Here is a 14,790-nt window from a genome sequence, read left to right on the forward strand (position 1 = left end):
CCTACTACAAGGATACGCTATCCAACTTCAAGGATATACCGCCCTACTACAAGGAAACGCCATCCAGCTTCAAATATACACCGCCCTACTACAAGGATACGCTATGCAGCTTCAAGGATATACCGCCCTACTACAAGGATACGTTATCCAGTATAAAGGATATACCGCCCTACTACAAGGATACGCTATCCAGCTTCCGTTGTACTACAAGGATACACCGTTCTGACGGGGGGTGGGGGGAGTATGGAAGTAATGCTGAACCTGAAAAGGACCATGCCCGGAAACAAATAGAAACATATATATTCCGCACACGTGTGTGTATTTGGCCTACAGCAGTTTCACAGTATAAATCAAGATTCTGAGGTTTAGCTGATGTCGACTTCGCCACTCTAATCGAAATAGGAGGGAAACAATTAAGGTAACGTGGCACCTGTACATCTGCATCGGCAGCGTGTCTTGGGACAGCCTAACCGGTTTACCCGCCTATGGATTTATAGATTTGCTAGCCTTGGGCGTGCTGGGCCCTTTGTATCCCGACGCGATGCGGGTTGTCATGGCAGTTAGTGGCATGATCAATACTTAGGTAGTTTATCTACCTGCATGCCGACATACTGGGACTATCCCGGGACGATGTCGCTATGAAGGTAACGCCAGCTACAGTAGTTGCTAACGTATAAATATTTAAACTGGTTCGCCAACGATTTTAGCAAAAGATATGCCAAAAGTTTGGTCGATACAGCTTTTACCTGCTCCACTTGTCTCGTAAATATTTAAAAAGTTTGTTAAGTGGACAATCAGAGTTGAATTGACGGGACAAACCCGGCTGCATTCTGTTGGTGAAGGGCACGGAACATCGCCAACTTGTTTACCAGAGTGCCGTCCGAGAACTGGAAAATGGCGCGGAGAATTTCACCCAGGCTTCTATGACCAGTTGAACAGAACCCTCGCTGTATGTTAGTTACTAGCTGATCAGGGCCTTCGCTGTAAGTAGTTACTAGCAGAATAGAACCTTCTCTGTACGTTGGCCACCAGCTGAACAGAGTTTTCGTTTTATATTATTTACGAGCTGAATGTTGGTTACTAGCTGAACAGGGCATTCATTGTATGTTAATCACTACCAGGAGAGAACCATCGCTGAATATTAGCAACTGTTTGTTACTAAATGGCCTTCGCCATTGTGTATAAGATGACAGATATATGTAGTGCAGACTACGGTGGAATATTTTGGTCAGTATTTGCTTCTATAAGATCTTCTGTTCATATTTCAGGAGCATTACTAAAAGTTATCAACAGAGCGAGTATACCGAGACTGTATCTTCTACGCCATCCACCATGGGAGCTGGCAACAGGGAAGGATGCTGCAAAAAATTTGCCAAGTTTATGTTTTCCCACGTGGGACTCTGCGGAATGGTTATACTGTACTGCGTTGCCGGTGGATTCATCTTCGAGCATCTCGAAAAGAACAACGAACTACAGATCTGCTACGAATCCCGAAATGAGTACCTGCCAATAGAGAACAACACTATTGAAAGTTTGATCAAAGTGACGCAGCAGTACGCCGACCTCGAAGACCAGAGAGATAATTTTGAAAAGATTTTGGAGAAGTTTCGTGATAACAGCATTGCCATAGGGTACGATGGGAAGAATTGCTCCCAATACGGCATGCCGGACGGACCGGTGTACCGCTGGTCGTGGGCAGGTTCCCTTATGTTCTCTGTCACCGTTATCACCACCATAGGTAAGTTTGTGATAACGTATCGCTGCTGTAACGTATCGCTGCTGTAACGTACCCCTGTTGTAACGTACCACTGCTGCAACGTACCAATGCTATACCCCATCGCTGCTTTAAGGTACCACTTCTGTAACATACCGACCATAACATACCGCAGTAGTAAATTATTATTTCGCTTAATCAGAGTTGGGAGCCGTTCTTTTCCAGGGATTTGGGCATGACATTAACTTGTATGCTTTGAAAATGCTTTCACAATGATTGTCTGATTATGGGGCCAGGCCCCTTGATCAGCTGTCACAGATTTTATTAAGACGTTGTCTGTGTTATTGAGACTAAGTCAGACTTGAGTCAGAGACAGCTTCGTCATCTAGGGGCCAGATGCACTTGTTGTACAATACTGAGTGTACTTTAACAACACTCGCTGTATCTGGTAGCGTTATAGTCCACAAAAGCTTAGTTATATAAACATTGTGAGGGAATGGATTTTCCAAAGTTGTGGGAAGGTTTAGGCTCTGGAAGAACGTACGTGTATTACAGTTTATGAAATAGAACAGGAACAGTACTGTGTGACATCCCTACAGCCCTGTACGGCTGTTGTACGGTACTGTGTGACATCCCTACAGCCCTGTGCGGCTGTTGTACGGTACTGTGTGACATCCCTACAGCCCTGTGCGGCTGTTGTACGGGCTTTTGTGATTCACGACTAGCCGGCACTGTGTGGCGACCCTACTCTACTGTGTGATAACGCTACTGTATTGTTTCAAATCTACGGCACTGCACGGCTGCTCCACAGTACTATGTAATAACCCTACGGCACTATGCGGCTGCCTCACTGTACTGTGTGGTAACTCTACAGTGCTGTGCCGTTGCTGGACGGCACTGCGCGGTAACCCTGCGGCACTGTGCGGCTGCTCCGCGGTACCGTGTGGCAGCTCTACGGTACTGTGCAATGCCCCACGGGACTGTGTGGCAACCCTACCATATTGTTCCTTGCCCCAAGGTACTATGTGACAGCCCTACAGTAAAGTGCGATTCGTCCACAGTACTATGTGACAGCCCTACCATAATGAGCGGCTGGTCCACGGTACTGTGTGGCAACTCATTAGTACTAAGCGGTGACCCCCGGTACTGCGTGAGAACCCTACCCTACTGTGCGGCTGCTCCACTGTACTATGTGGCTAACAACCGAACTATATTGAGCAGCTGTCACACGGTACTGTGTGACATAAAGTACTCTCCAGCTGCTGTGCCGTATCGCAAGTTTCATGAGTGTATTGTGGCGCGCCGCCATTTTAAATTTCAATTTCTATTCACTCTCCTTGATGTAGACCCATCACCACCAATCCCCTTTAGTTAAATTGCAATTTTTTGAAGGTTTGAGGATTTATAGAGATCAGGGTGTTCACGATGTTACAATCACGAATATTTTATAATCATCACGGATTTCATTATGTCACAATCAAGCACTGATTGGGGATTGTAATCATCAGTGATTTCATGACGTCACAATCACGCAAGTGTATTGTTTGGGGATTATAATCATCATGGATTACATATTGTCTCAATTAAGCACATGTGCTGATTGGAGATAATAATAGTCACCGAAGTCACCCAGCTGTTGATCCAAGATAAATCACTCATCCAATGACTGGGGATCACGTGACATTACCGGGAGCTGTTTTTCTCCATTGGCAATAGGCATAACGTCACTAATTCGTGTGCTTAGCAGTTGCTTTGCGAAGGTGGTCATCTGAAATGAGGTCAGATGCTAAGCACACGAATACGTGACATAGGTCTACCTGAAGTCACTGGAATTAATGGATTGGGGATTTAACATCACCGGGTTCATGATCTCTCCTTGTTCATTTAACTGTAATAGCACGGTTGCTAAATAGGTTTTTACATAGCTAATCCAGGGATTGAGGATTTAAAAACGTCACGGTTGTTCCTCATCAGTCTTGTTCTTCTAGGTTCTCATTTAGCTTATCAAGGACTGGAGAACTGGCAAAGGTCGTGCTGTTTATCATGACCCAATAGCCCTGTTATTCCACTGTTCGTCTGTGGTTTGTTAGTTTCCTGCTGGTAGTGTGATTTCTTGAAAAAACTAATCACTCCTTCTCTAATTTTCCTGTTCCCTGTACGTTTAAACAGCTTTTGGTTGTCCTGCCCACATATGGCTCTTCAGAGATGTGTTGTAAACACACACGGTTTCCTTTACTGCAACGGTATCCGTGTTTCTTCCCTGTTTACGTTAAGCTTAGAACTAAGGTTACGGCGGTTTACTAAGGTATGAAAGATATTTCATACTTTATGCATGCAGCAACATGTGTGCTTTCAAGAGCACAGCACATTTATTTTGAATGCTGGATTCAGCTGATCAATGCAGAGTTATGAAAACCAAGTAGGTGTGAGTAGTGAATGATTTAATGAATGCAACTTCCTTAAAATTGGCCATTGCCAGTAACAACATCACGAATACACCACAAAGACATTACTTTATTAATTAAATGCTTTTTATTGATCTATACACAATCTATATGATTTATGCTTCTTAATGAATGTAGCAGCTTACTGAAAGCATGATAATGTGACGAGTACCAAACTGCCTCATTAGAGTTTGACGCACGCGTGTAGATGTTTAGTTCTGTCAATTTAGGGACAAAGAGAGGTTTATAGGGTTCACTCCGTGCACGGTGTCCTTCCAATGTACATGTGGATTTCAATTCACCGATAAAGTGAGTTGAGTCAAATAATTCATGAAGCGGTGTGACCCATTCTTACCTCCCGTGTTGTTTTCATAGTCTGTCGCTTTCACCGATTAATGACTGTTAAGGGATCTTTATCTATCGCCATAAGTACATCCCTTTTGATCATGAATTCAGGTATAATTTAACGGCGTTATTTTCTGGATGCTTCACACTTCAGTTATATAAAATGCGTTAATGGTGGGAATCTGCCTCACCTGGATTTGGCACAACAGGCCGTTTGGCAGTCATATTCGTCTCACGGAGGAAGGCATCCAAATTGATTTCAAAAGAATATATCTAGGCGTCGTAACAGACATTCGTATATACCAACCATTCCTTGTCAATACAAGACCAATTTTAAAACTGCGTCCAACACAATCCACCAGAGAACTAAGGATGCGTAAAGAGTAAAACATGAGGACATAAATTTCAAAATAAATACCTCAGCTGAGCTTTGATTGCATCTGTTTAATCATCATACGTGGCGATATTATTCAACATGATGCATAAGACGGCTCGTTGACAGAGGTAACATAGAGGCTTTCCTAAGAGTCAAGCAGTTCTATATGCTCAGTTATTACAGCGCTGTAAATGCCACTAGATCTATGCCTCCTGACTACGGTTGCCCATATACGACATTTCCCCTTTTTCTTAACTTTTGTAACTTTTTGTTAGGTTTCCACTTGGGTGAAAAGGTTTTCACTCAGGTGGAAACTCTTGTGATGCAAGAAGTCTCGTTCTAGTTTCCGTGGGCAGCTGAACTTTAGAACGGGTTATTAATGGAAGATGAAATCATTTTGACTACAGACCAAATTTTGGGGACACTATATAGGGAGGTCGTGTGACCCATGTAACTCGTCTCATCCACTGAAGTTCTTACATGTTGTAGTTCTTCATCATTCTGCCCACGGAAACGAGAACGAGGCTTCTTGCATCACGTGATTTTCCACCTTGGTGAAAACGTTTTCACCCAGGTGAGAACCGTTTCCACAGAAAAAAGGAAAATGTTGTATATGGGCCACCGTACTTGACGCACGAATAAGCCTGGATGGGCATGGTTCCTAAAGATTCCTATTCCACCGTCATCAACGGTGAACGGTTTATTATTTCGTACAGTACATTTCGTGTCTTTTCACTGTTGTTAAAATTATAAGCCTACGCATCAGTGTTTTGATTCCATGGACCTGAATCTAACTGATGGGCGGAAACGGGCGCGTGGCTGTCCATTTTGGACATAAAGAACCGGATATGACTCTGAGACACGCGAGCAAACAATCTGATATTTGTGTCCTTTGTATTGATTGCCTCCCTTATTTACTCTCCTTTTTGCGGGGAAACGAGCATATTTTATAGGAGGACTCATCACCCTTATGTCAAGAGGATGGAAAACTTCGGTTTCACAGGACAAGAATGGGCTTGATCTCTGTGTTTTCTTGTAAGGCAACAGTTATCCGTTATAGTAGCTTTGCTCGATCATTTCATTTTCACATTAATGCATCAGGAACCAAAACCTACTTTCATAAATCCTTCTTTCATTGTGTGACTGTTATGCGATTGGCGTTGACTTGATTACATTTCTTATGGTTTTGATTTTCCCGAGTCTACATGCTTTACAAAAAAAACCTGTAAGTACTATGTGTAAAGTGTCAGACACTTGACAATGTTTTTATTGGTTACTTTAATAAAAAGTTTGGCATAGTGTGACTGTAGGTGGGGCTTCCTAGTGTAGCAGTGTGAGGAAATAGGCTAAGTGCCGATAAGTCTGGTGTAGGTGTAGAGCGACTGTAAGTGCGGGCTTTCTCGTGTAGCAAGCAGTGTTAGGAAATAGGCTAAGCGCCAATAGGTCTGGTGTTGGTGTGGTACGGCTATAGGTGCGGGCTTTCTCGTGTAGCAAGCAGTGTGAGGAAATAGGCTAAGCGCCGATAGGTCTGGTGTTGGTGTAGTGCGGCTGTAGGTGCGGGCTTTCTCGTGTAGCAAGCAGTGTGAGGAAATAGGCTAAGTGCCAATAGGTCTGGTCCTGGTGGGTTTTCCCCTTATGGATGGATGGATGGATGGATGGATGGATGGGTGGATGGATGGATGGGTGGATGGATGGATGGATGGATGGATGGATGGATGGATGGATGGATGGATGGAGGGATGGATGGAGGGACGTTTGTATGTATGTATGGATGGATGGATGGATAGATGCATGTATGTATGTATGTATGTATGTATGTATGTATGGATGGATGGATGGATGGATGGATGGATGGATGGATGGATGGATGGCTGCATGCATGCATGCATGTGTGTATGTCTGTATGCTTGGGTATTACGTGTACTTAACAATTTTTCATATGACGACATATGACGACGAGGAAGGTGTGTGCACATATTCTTTGCCCTCTTGTGATAGGGCGTGGCCATGCCGCAAAAGTGCTGCCACCACTGTTATGCGATTGGCGTTGACTTGATTACATGCCGAAGATACCAGACATGACACCCTACCCATTCACATTATACTGAGACCTCTTTCTTTGCTCTAGCCTTAATCTTTCAGTGCTGAGCGCCAAGAGAGATTGTAACAAGTAACATTTTTAAAGTCTTTAGTATGGCCCGACCCGGATTTGAAGACAAGTCTCCTAGCAAACAGCGTGAGGAAATTTGTGTCTCATGACTTCGTGACTAGTCTTGCTGAATGGTTTATTTGGCTTGCCTGTTTGTAGGACGGCAAAGGGAATGACACCAAGGTATATTTTACTTCCAGTGTAAATTCTTTCTTTCAGATATGCAGATATATAACACTATTTGAACTCCTGTTCAAATCCAATATACATGTACTTTATATTATGGCATATCGGGTGAATTCTGTTCAAAATCCAATATATATTTATATTGTGGTGTATTGTATGAACTAAGTTCGATGTTCACTGTATTTTATAGCGCGGCATATCGTCTGAACTCGGTTGAAATGTTCGATGAAGTCATTTTCCTTCAAAACCCATAGTATTCTTCAGTACGACACTAATTAAATAAACAAATAAATAAATCAAAACCTATTGTGTATATGGGGGGCATTAGTGATACAGTTGGTGCGTTTTATCTTTAACGTTTTACATGGCATGCTTATAGTCACTCAAATACAACTCAATATCTATTATACATGTACGTCCAGTAAAATCTGATGTCTGAGCTATGACATAGACTATGTACGGCCCAGACCAATGCAATGACCTCTTGGGAAAGTTTTCCTGCCCATTTTATCGACTGTTAAGCTTTCCTGAAAAACGGATCGTCGTCCATTCTTTATCTGTTGACTGTCGAGGTATTGTACCTTCCAAGACCCACAAATAATTGTTGGGAAATGATTTTCGATACAGTCATAGCAACATGCAAACACGGAGCTAATCATAGGAGGTGGTTGTTTGTTTGCAACAACTACCCTTTGTCTAAGTATATTTGAAATCGATTGAAAAGGACGAAGCCTTTCTCTTAGATATATGAAGGTGTATATTTTATTAAACATTTGCCAACCTTGTACAGTGACTTGTAAAATCTCTCCGACGTTAATTTCTAAATGGTAATGGATGGTTTGTATTATAAACAGGTTGACGTACTGTGTTTTGCGCCCTTCAAAATAAAGCAATCCATGAATACATACACCGGATGCAAGAACTGAAAATATTGCATATAAGGTTTCTGGTAAATATCTATATCTATATATGTTTTTGTAAAACAAGCTGTTATGAGCCGCGAGGTGCCTTGTGGGCCTTGTATGGGAGCGTGTATTCTGGCCACATTACTGGGATATCTCCTTGTAGGAGGCCTATCTGATGACCTACATGCACATTACTGGGATATTTCCCTGTAAGAGGCCTATCTGATGGCCTACATTCACATCACTGAGATATCTCCCTGTAAGAGGCCTATTTGATGGCCTACATGCACATCACTGGGATATCTCCCTGTAAGGGGCCTATCTGGCATATCTCCCTGTAAGGGGCCTATCTGATGACCTACATGCACATCACTGAGATATCTCCCTGTAAGATGCCTATCTGGCATATCTCCCTGTAAGAGGCCTATCTGATGGCCTACGTGCACATCACTTGGATATCTCCCCGTAACAGGCTTTGCTGATGGCCAACATGCCCATCACGCCATACATGACGCCTCATCCAGTCCCAATACACTAACATCGTGTTCACCAGCAGGCGTACATCAATGAAATACCTGTAAAGTTCAAGATTTTTTCTACCTCTTAGTTCTGCCACTGTCATTCCACGTAATCCCATTGTCACTCTTATCTCATAGACTAGGAGAGGGGTATAGAATCGTTCATGCTGGCACTATCGTTCCACATCATCTCAGTGTCATTCTTATTTCAGGCAGTAGGAGACGGGAGATAGAATCGTAGATGATGGCACTATCAATCCACATCATCTCAGTGTCATTCTTATTTCAGGCACTAGGAGACGGGAGATAGAATCATAGGTGATGGCACTATCAATCCACATCATCTCAGTGTCATTCTTATTTCAGGCACTATTAGACGGGAGATAGAATCATAGGTGATGGCACTATCATTGCACACCATCTGAGTGTTATTCCTATTTCGGGCAGTAGGAGACGGAAGATAGAATCATAGATGATGGCACTATCATTCCACACCATCTGAGTGTTTGTCGGGCAGTAGGAGACAGGAGATAGAATCATAGGTGATGGCACTATCATTCCACACCATCTGAGTGTTATTCCTATTTCGGGCAGTAGGAGACAGGAGATAGAATCATAGATGATGGCACTATCATTCCACACCATCTGAGTGTTATTCCTATTTCGGGCAGTAGGAGACGGGAGATAGAATCATAGGTGATGGCACTATCATTGCACACCATCTGAGTGTTATTCCTATTTCGGGCAGTAGGAGACGGGAGATAGAATCATAGATGATGGCACTATCATTCCACATCACCAAAGTGTCATTCTTGTTCCAAACAGTAGGAAATGTGATATATTTGATTGGTGTTTTATGCCGTACTCAAGAATATTTCACTTATACGACGGTGGCCTGCATTATGGTGGGTGGAAACCTAGCACAGCCCGGGAGAAACCCACGACCATCCGCAGGTTGCTGGTAGACCTTCCCACTTACGGCCGGAGAGGAAGCCAGCATGAGCTGGACTTGAACTCACAGCGACCGCATTGGTGAGAGGCTCCTGGGTCATTAGCGCGCTAGCGCGCTAACCGACTGAGCCACGGAGGCCCCTCGATGGCACTAAAATTCCCAATCCCACCAAATGTCAAATTTTACTCCTAATCAGTCTAACTCCCCCCTTTCTGTTCACAGGTTATGATCACATCACTCTAACTCTCCTCTTTCTGTTCACAGGTTATGATCACATCACTCTAACTCTCCTCTTTCTGTTCACAGGTTATGATCACATCACTCTAACTCCCGTGTTTTTGTTCACAGGTTATGGTCACATCGCCCCGAAGACGTTCTGGGGTAGATTAGTGTGTATCGCCTATTCCGTGCTCGGGATCCCCCTCATGCTGCTCTGTCTGGCGAACATCGGCGATGTCTTGGCCGACATCTTCCGCTTCATCTATGCCAAAGTCTGCTGCTGTGGTTGCTGTAGGAAAACCAACCGTACCCGCGTAGTTCAGATCAACTCTGTGACCAAGGAACCGGAGCCTGGCTGGGACAGCCTGGCCAAGTCCGACAGTAGCTCTGTCCTCAAGTCTGTACCGCCCAATTCCACCCACTACAACCGCCTGAAGGAAACCGACAGCCGTCCCTCCTCTGGCCGATCTAACAGCCGTTCTCCCACACCCATCGGTAAACCGACCGTCAAGATAGCGCCTCTGGACCTGCGACAGTACCAAGGCAACAGCGTCGTGAAGACCATGGGCAAGGAGCCGGAAATCATCGACGACGACAGCGACGACGAGGATGAGTTCGACGAGTCAAAGATCACCGTACCTCTGACGATCACGATGATCGTCATCGCTGGCTACATCTTCGGCGGGGCAGTGCTGTTCGGGCTGTGGGAGGGCTGGGACTGGCTTCAGTCCGCTTACTTCTGCTTCATCACTCTCAGCACTATCGGATTCGGTGACGTCGTGCCTGGCACGGACTTCGAGAACCAGCAAGCACAAGCGAAGCTCATCCTGGGCGCCGTCTACCTGCTATTCGGTATGGCTATCTTATCCATGTGTTTCTCTCTGATGCAGGACGAGATCGTCGCCAAATGCCGCTGGGTGGGCAGGAAACTGGGTATCTTGGACACGGAAGACTGAAAAAGTGATGCCTGTGAAGGTCTGATTAGCTCAACTGCTACGTGTTTCTTTCACTTTCACCATGCACAAACGTAGCATTGACATCTGCACTCCGATTTCTGTAAGCACACACTTTGGACATCACGATTATAAACGACACGGAGATGCCTCGAGGAATGCATACCAGATATGCCGGATTGTATTGTCCTTTGTAAAGACGACCCGAATACCGATTGTACGATAAAGTGAAAGTGAAGTGAGCTACTTACAGTCCAGCTGATGCCGTTAAACCTGGAAGAAGATGTTAGACCTACCATAAATTTATCTATACATGGAGCAAGTATTTCAGAGTGCCTTTTTGTTTTGCACTTTTGATCTGTTTGTCCGTTTATCATTACTCAAAGTGATATTTGTTGGCGGGTGCCGAATGAAGATATACACTGAATGTACTTCGTTAGTGATAGTTTAGAGCGAGTAGCACAGGTTTTTACTTCACGTATCACGTGTGATGTTTCCGCTGAAGACGTTGCATGTCTGATAAACTAGGTCTCTTAATCCATGTTGTCTTCTGCCAGACATGTGTGTCTTATAGGATTAGGCTACTTAGCAAAGCGTTTACGTAACTGGCATTTCACAAACGTTTTGCACAACGTTGAATTTGGTATAAGAACGTATACAGCTGGAAAGGTAAAAATTAAGCCTTAGTATTGGTGAAAATCACAGTACCGGTAAACTCCCTTTCGCGATGGTCCCTTGCCCTGACACTCTATAACCATTTACTAATACCAATTAATTTTACATGAAATGAATTGTTACTTACCAATCACACGAAGGATTTATAGGAGTCTTTCATTTCATTTTAATTTTTTGTTTCGATTATGCACGACGTAAACTATTTTATACACTAGATCATTTTACCCTGTTTACTGTGAGAAAAAGAAACAATTATCTTTAACCGGTTTTACAAGTTTCTTTCTGTGTGACTTACATATACAATAGTGAACCCACCTTGGCATACCGGCCTATATGTTGACAGCTTCGGTGTACAGACTTGTCCAGATGTTGAAATGGATTAACCACCCCTACGTCGTTGTTTCTTACACTCGTTCTGTGAAATACAAGCAGTAAAAATATTTACAAAATTTCATTTTAAATCAGTCCTGTTATGTCATAAACACAGATGTCAGAAATTATTGACGTTTTGAACCTCAAAATGGGCATCGCACACTAGGCCTAACTGTGCATTTCTACATATGTTGCCTGAGCCGGATATCTGCGTCTTTTGTTCAAGGAGCTAATTTGCAGAACTCATATTTGTACAAAAATTAAAGGAAAAAAAACAAAACAAAACAACCAGCTGATTCATGAAACATCACCACGCAGCATTTATATTAGCCAACCGTTTTGTTCGAGAATGTTTCGTTTGTTCGAAGGATATACTTTCATCCTAATAGCATTTAGGACCCCACACATTCGAGTAATACGACTAACGTTGTACATCAAATTTAAGAAATATTCCAATATAAGATACATTCCAATATCAAGCATTATTAAATTATGTTTGCGGAGAGACGGACGCTTTGTACGCCATATATATGTTTAGTACCCGTACTGAATAGTGTCGATATCTGGTCGAGGGAATTGTAAGGCAGCCACCCATATGCGGTCAAGTGGTGTAGGAAGTGTTTGTATTTCTGTTGTGTAAGTTGTTGTTCATATTTTAATCAAGGAAGCCTGTGATATCGCTGAAAACTCACCGTTTAAAAGTTATCAAGATCACTGAACATACTTTCCGTGTCATTGTGTTATCGCTTTCCACCACACATATTTTAAAAAACTTTTAAAACATAGAATTAACGAGCCTGGGTCTTGTGTTCTTTCAAAAAACATATAGTTTTTACAAAATAAATATGTAATTTAATATTAAATACTGCTGATGTTTAAATATATGTCTGTATCTGTACATACGCATAAGACAGTGGACGTCCTTCCACCGCTAAACGTACGTATTTATTTGCACTGAATTATTTATAACCATTATACCTTATTACACGTAAGCTTTTTTTCTTCTGATCAGAAATGCTATGAACACGTGAAAGGCAAATATATTTTGCCTTTTCTGCTCGCTTCACAATATGCTTTACAAAACATATCACGGGGGTTTTTATGATTGAACTTCTCAACTTCTGTTACATCTATCACCTACTGTCATAGAAACACAGCATATAAAAATTCGCAACATGCGGATGGTAGTGGGGTTCCCCGAGGCTCTCCCTGGTTTCATAACACCATAATACCCGCCGCCATCATATTAGTGAAATATTATTGAGTTCGGTGTAAAACACAATAAAATAAATAAATATGGAGTTTGTTGCAACTAAATTTTCCTACAAATGTTTATTGATTTCACCTTTTACACCATCAATAATTTCCCGTTAAAAAGAAGTCACAAGATGAAAAGAGTTTGAAGTTACAAGATGAAAACGGTAACTTATAACTAGAATAGGAAAACTAATTCTACTTGAAAGTTACAAATTACAAGAACAGTTTCCCAACTGTAATTTGAACTTACAAGTTACAAGATGAACTTGTAAACTAAAGGTACCTATTTTTCCAATCCGGGTTTCATGTGGACCTAATTCAAAACGTGTGTACTAGGTACATGACTTTATATTTTTTGATTGATGGAGTAGAAGTGCATTGTTGGTATAGGTCTTATACTAGGTACAAGTTGTTCCTATATATATATATATATATATATATATATATATATATATATATATATATATATATATATATATATATATATATATATATATATATATATATATATATATATATATATATATATATATATATATATATATATATATATGGGGTAGAGGTTTACATATTTGGTAACGTATATAGTCTGATATAAATGACTCACACTGCTTTTTCTCATGCTAACCATGGTGTATCGTTGCACAAAAGGGCCTTTATACGTGTATATACTTAACTGAAAAACGTATCATCCCCTATGATATTGTTTTTGACGAAGTGCCCGTATAGTAGTTATAGATATCGATTTCTTGTGAATTTCCTTGTATTTCGTCTTGTTCAGAAGTTAATTACCTTTGTTTTAAAGACAGCTATGTATACGTAAATACATGTTAATTTCAATGTGTGAAATAACTGGCTCAATAAGTGTAAATCATTGACCCCTGTCATCCTCGGCATTTGGAAATAAATTTTATTCCATATGTTGTCAGTTGTTTATACCTATAACTATCAGGCTTTATAATAACAAATACAGAACATATTTTACAGTATTGTTAATTCAGATATTCATTAATATATTTTTTACAGTTGGTAATGTTCCCGGTCGTGAGATAGTGCGCACGACATACTATATTAAGACAAGAGAATGACGCACGTCCACTCGCATACCCTCGCATGAACTCGCGGACCTCATGTACAATCACTCAATCAAGTCCAGGCATAACCCCGTACTTCACACTGAGTGTTCCGCCACATAAACCTGCAGACTGGGTGTTCTGCTACATAAACCTGCAGACTGGGTATTCGGCTACATAAACTTGCAGACTTGGTGCTCTGCTACATAAACCTGGAGAGTGCGTGTTCGACTACATAAACCTGCTGAATGAGTGTTCCGCTACATATATCTGCAGTGTTCCGCTACATAAACATGCAGACTGGGTGTTCCAGTACATAAACCTGCAGACTGAGTTTTCGACTACATAAACCTGCAGAGTGAGTGTTCCACTACGTAAACCTGCAGACTGGGTGTTCTGCTACATAAACCTGCAGACTGGGTGTTCCGCTACATAAACCTGCAGACTGGGTGTTTTGCTACATAAACCTGAATAGTGAGTGTTAACGTGCAGAATGAGTGTTCTGTTACATAAATCTGCACACTGAGCATTCCACTACATAACCCTGAAGAGTGAATGTCCCGCTACATAAACCTGAAGAGTGTGCTCCACTATATAAACATGCAAAGCGTTCTGCTACATAAACATGCAGACTTGATGTTTTGCTATAGAA

The 14,790-nt window shown here is 42.0% G+C and overlaps 1 protein-coding gene across 1 annotated transcript; it reads left to right on the plus strand.

Moving 5' to 3' along the window:
* Window positions 1-1,407: 1,407 nt before the first annotated feature.
* Window positions 1,408-10,764, plus strand: LOC135473690 (potassium channel subfamily K member 18-like). Its single transcript, XM_064753555.1, has 2 exons — window positions 1,408-1,738; window positions 9,854-10,764. Exons 1-2 carry the CDS (start codon window positions 1,408-1,410, stop codon window positions 10,762-10,764), a joined length of 1,242 nt encoding a protein of 413 aa, XP_064609625.1.
* The last annotated feature ends 4,026 nt before the right edge of the window (window positions 10,765-14,790 follow it).

Source organism: Liolophura sinensis, chromosome 8, assembly GCF_032854445.1.
Source record: "Liolophura sinensis isolate JHLJ2023 chromosome 8, CUHK_Ljap_v2, whole genome shotgun sequence".
Taxonomy (NCBI): domain Eukaryota; kingdom Metazoa; phylum Mollusca; class Polyplacophora; order Chitonida; family Chitonidae; genus Liolophura; species Liolophura sinensis.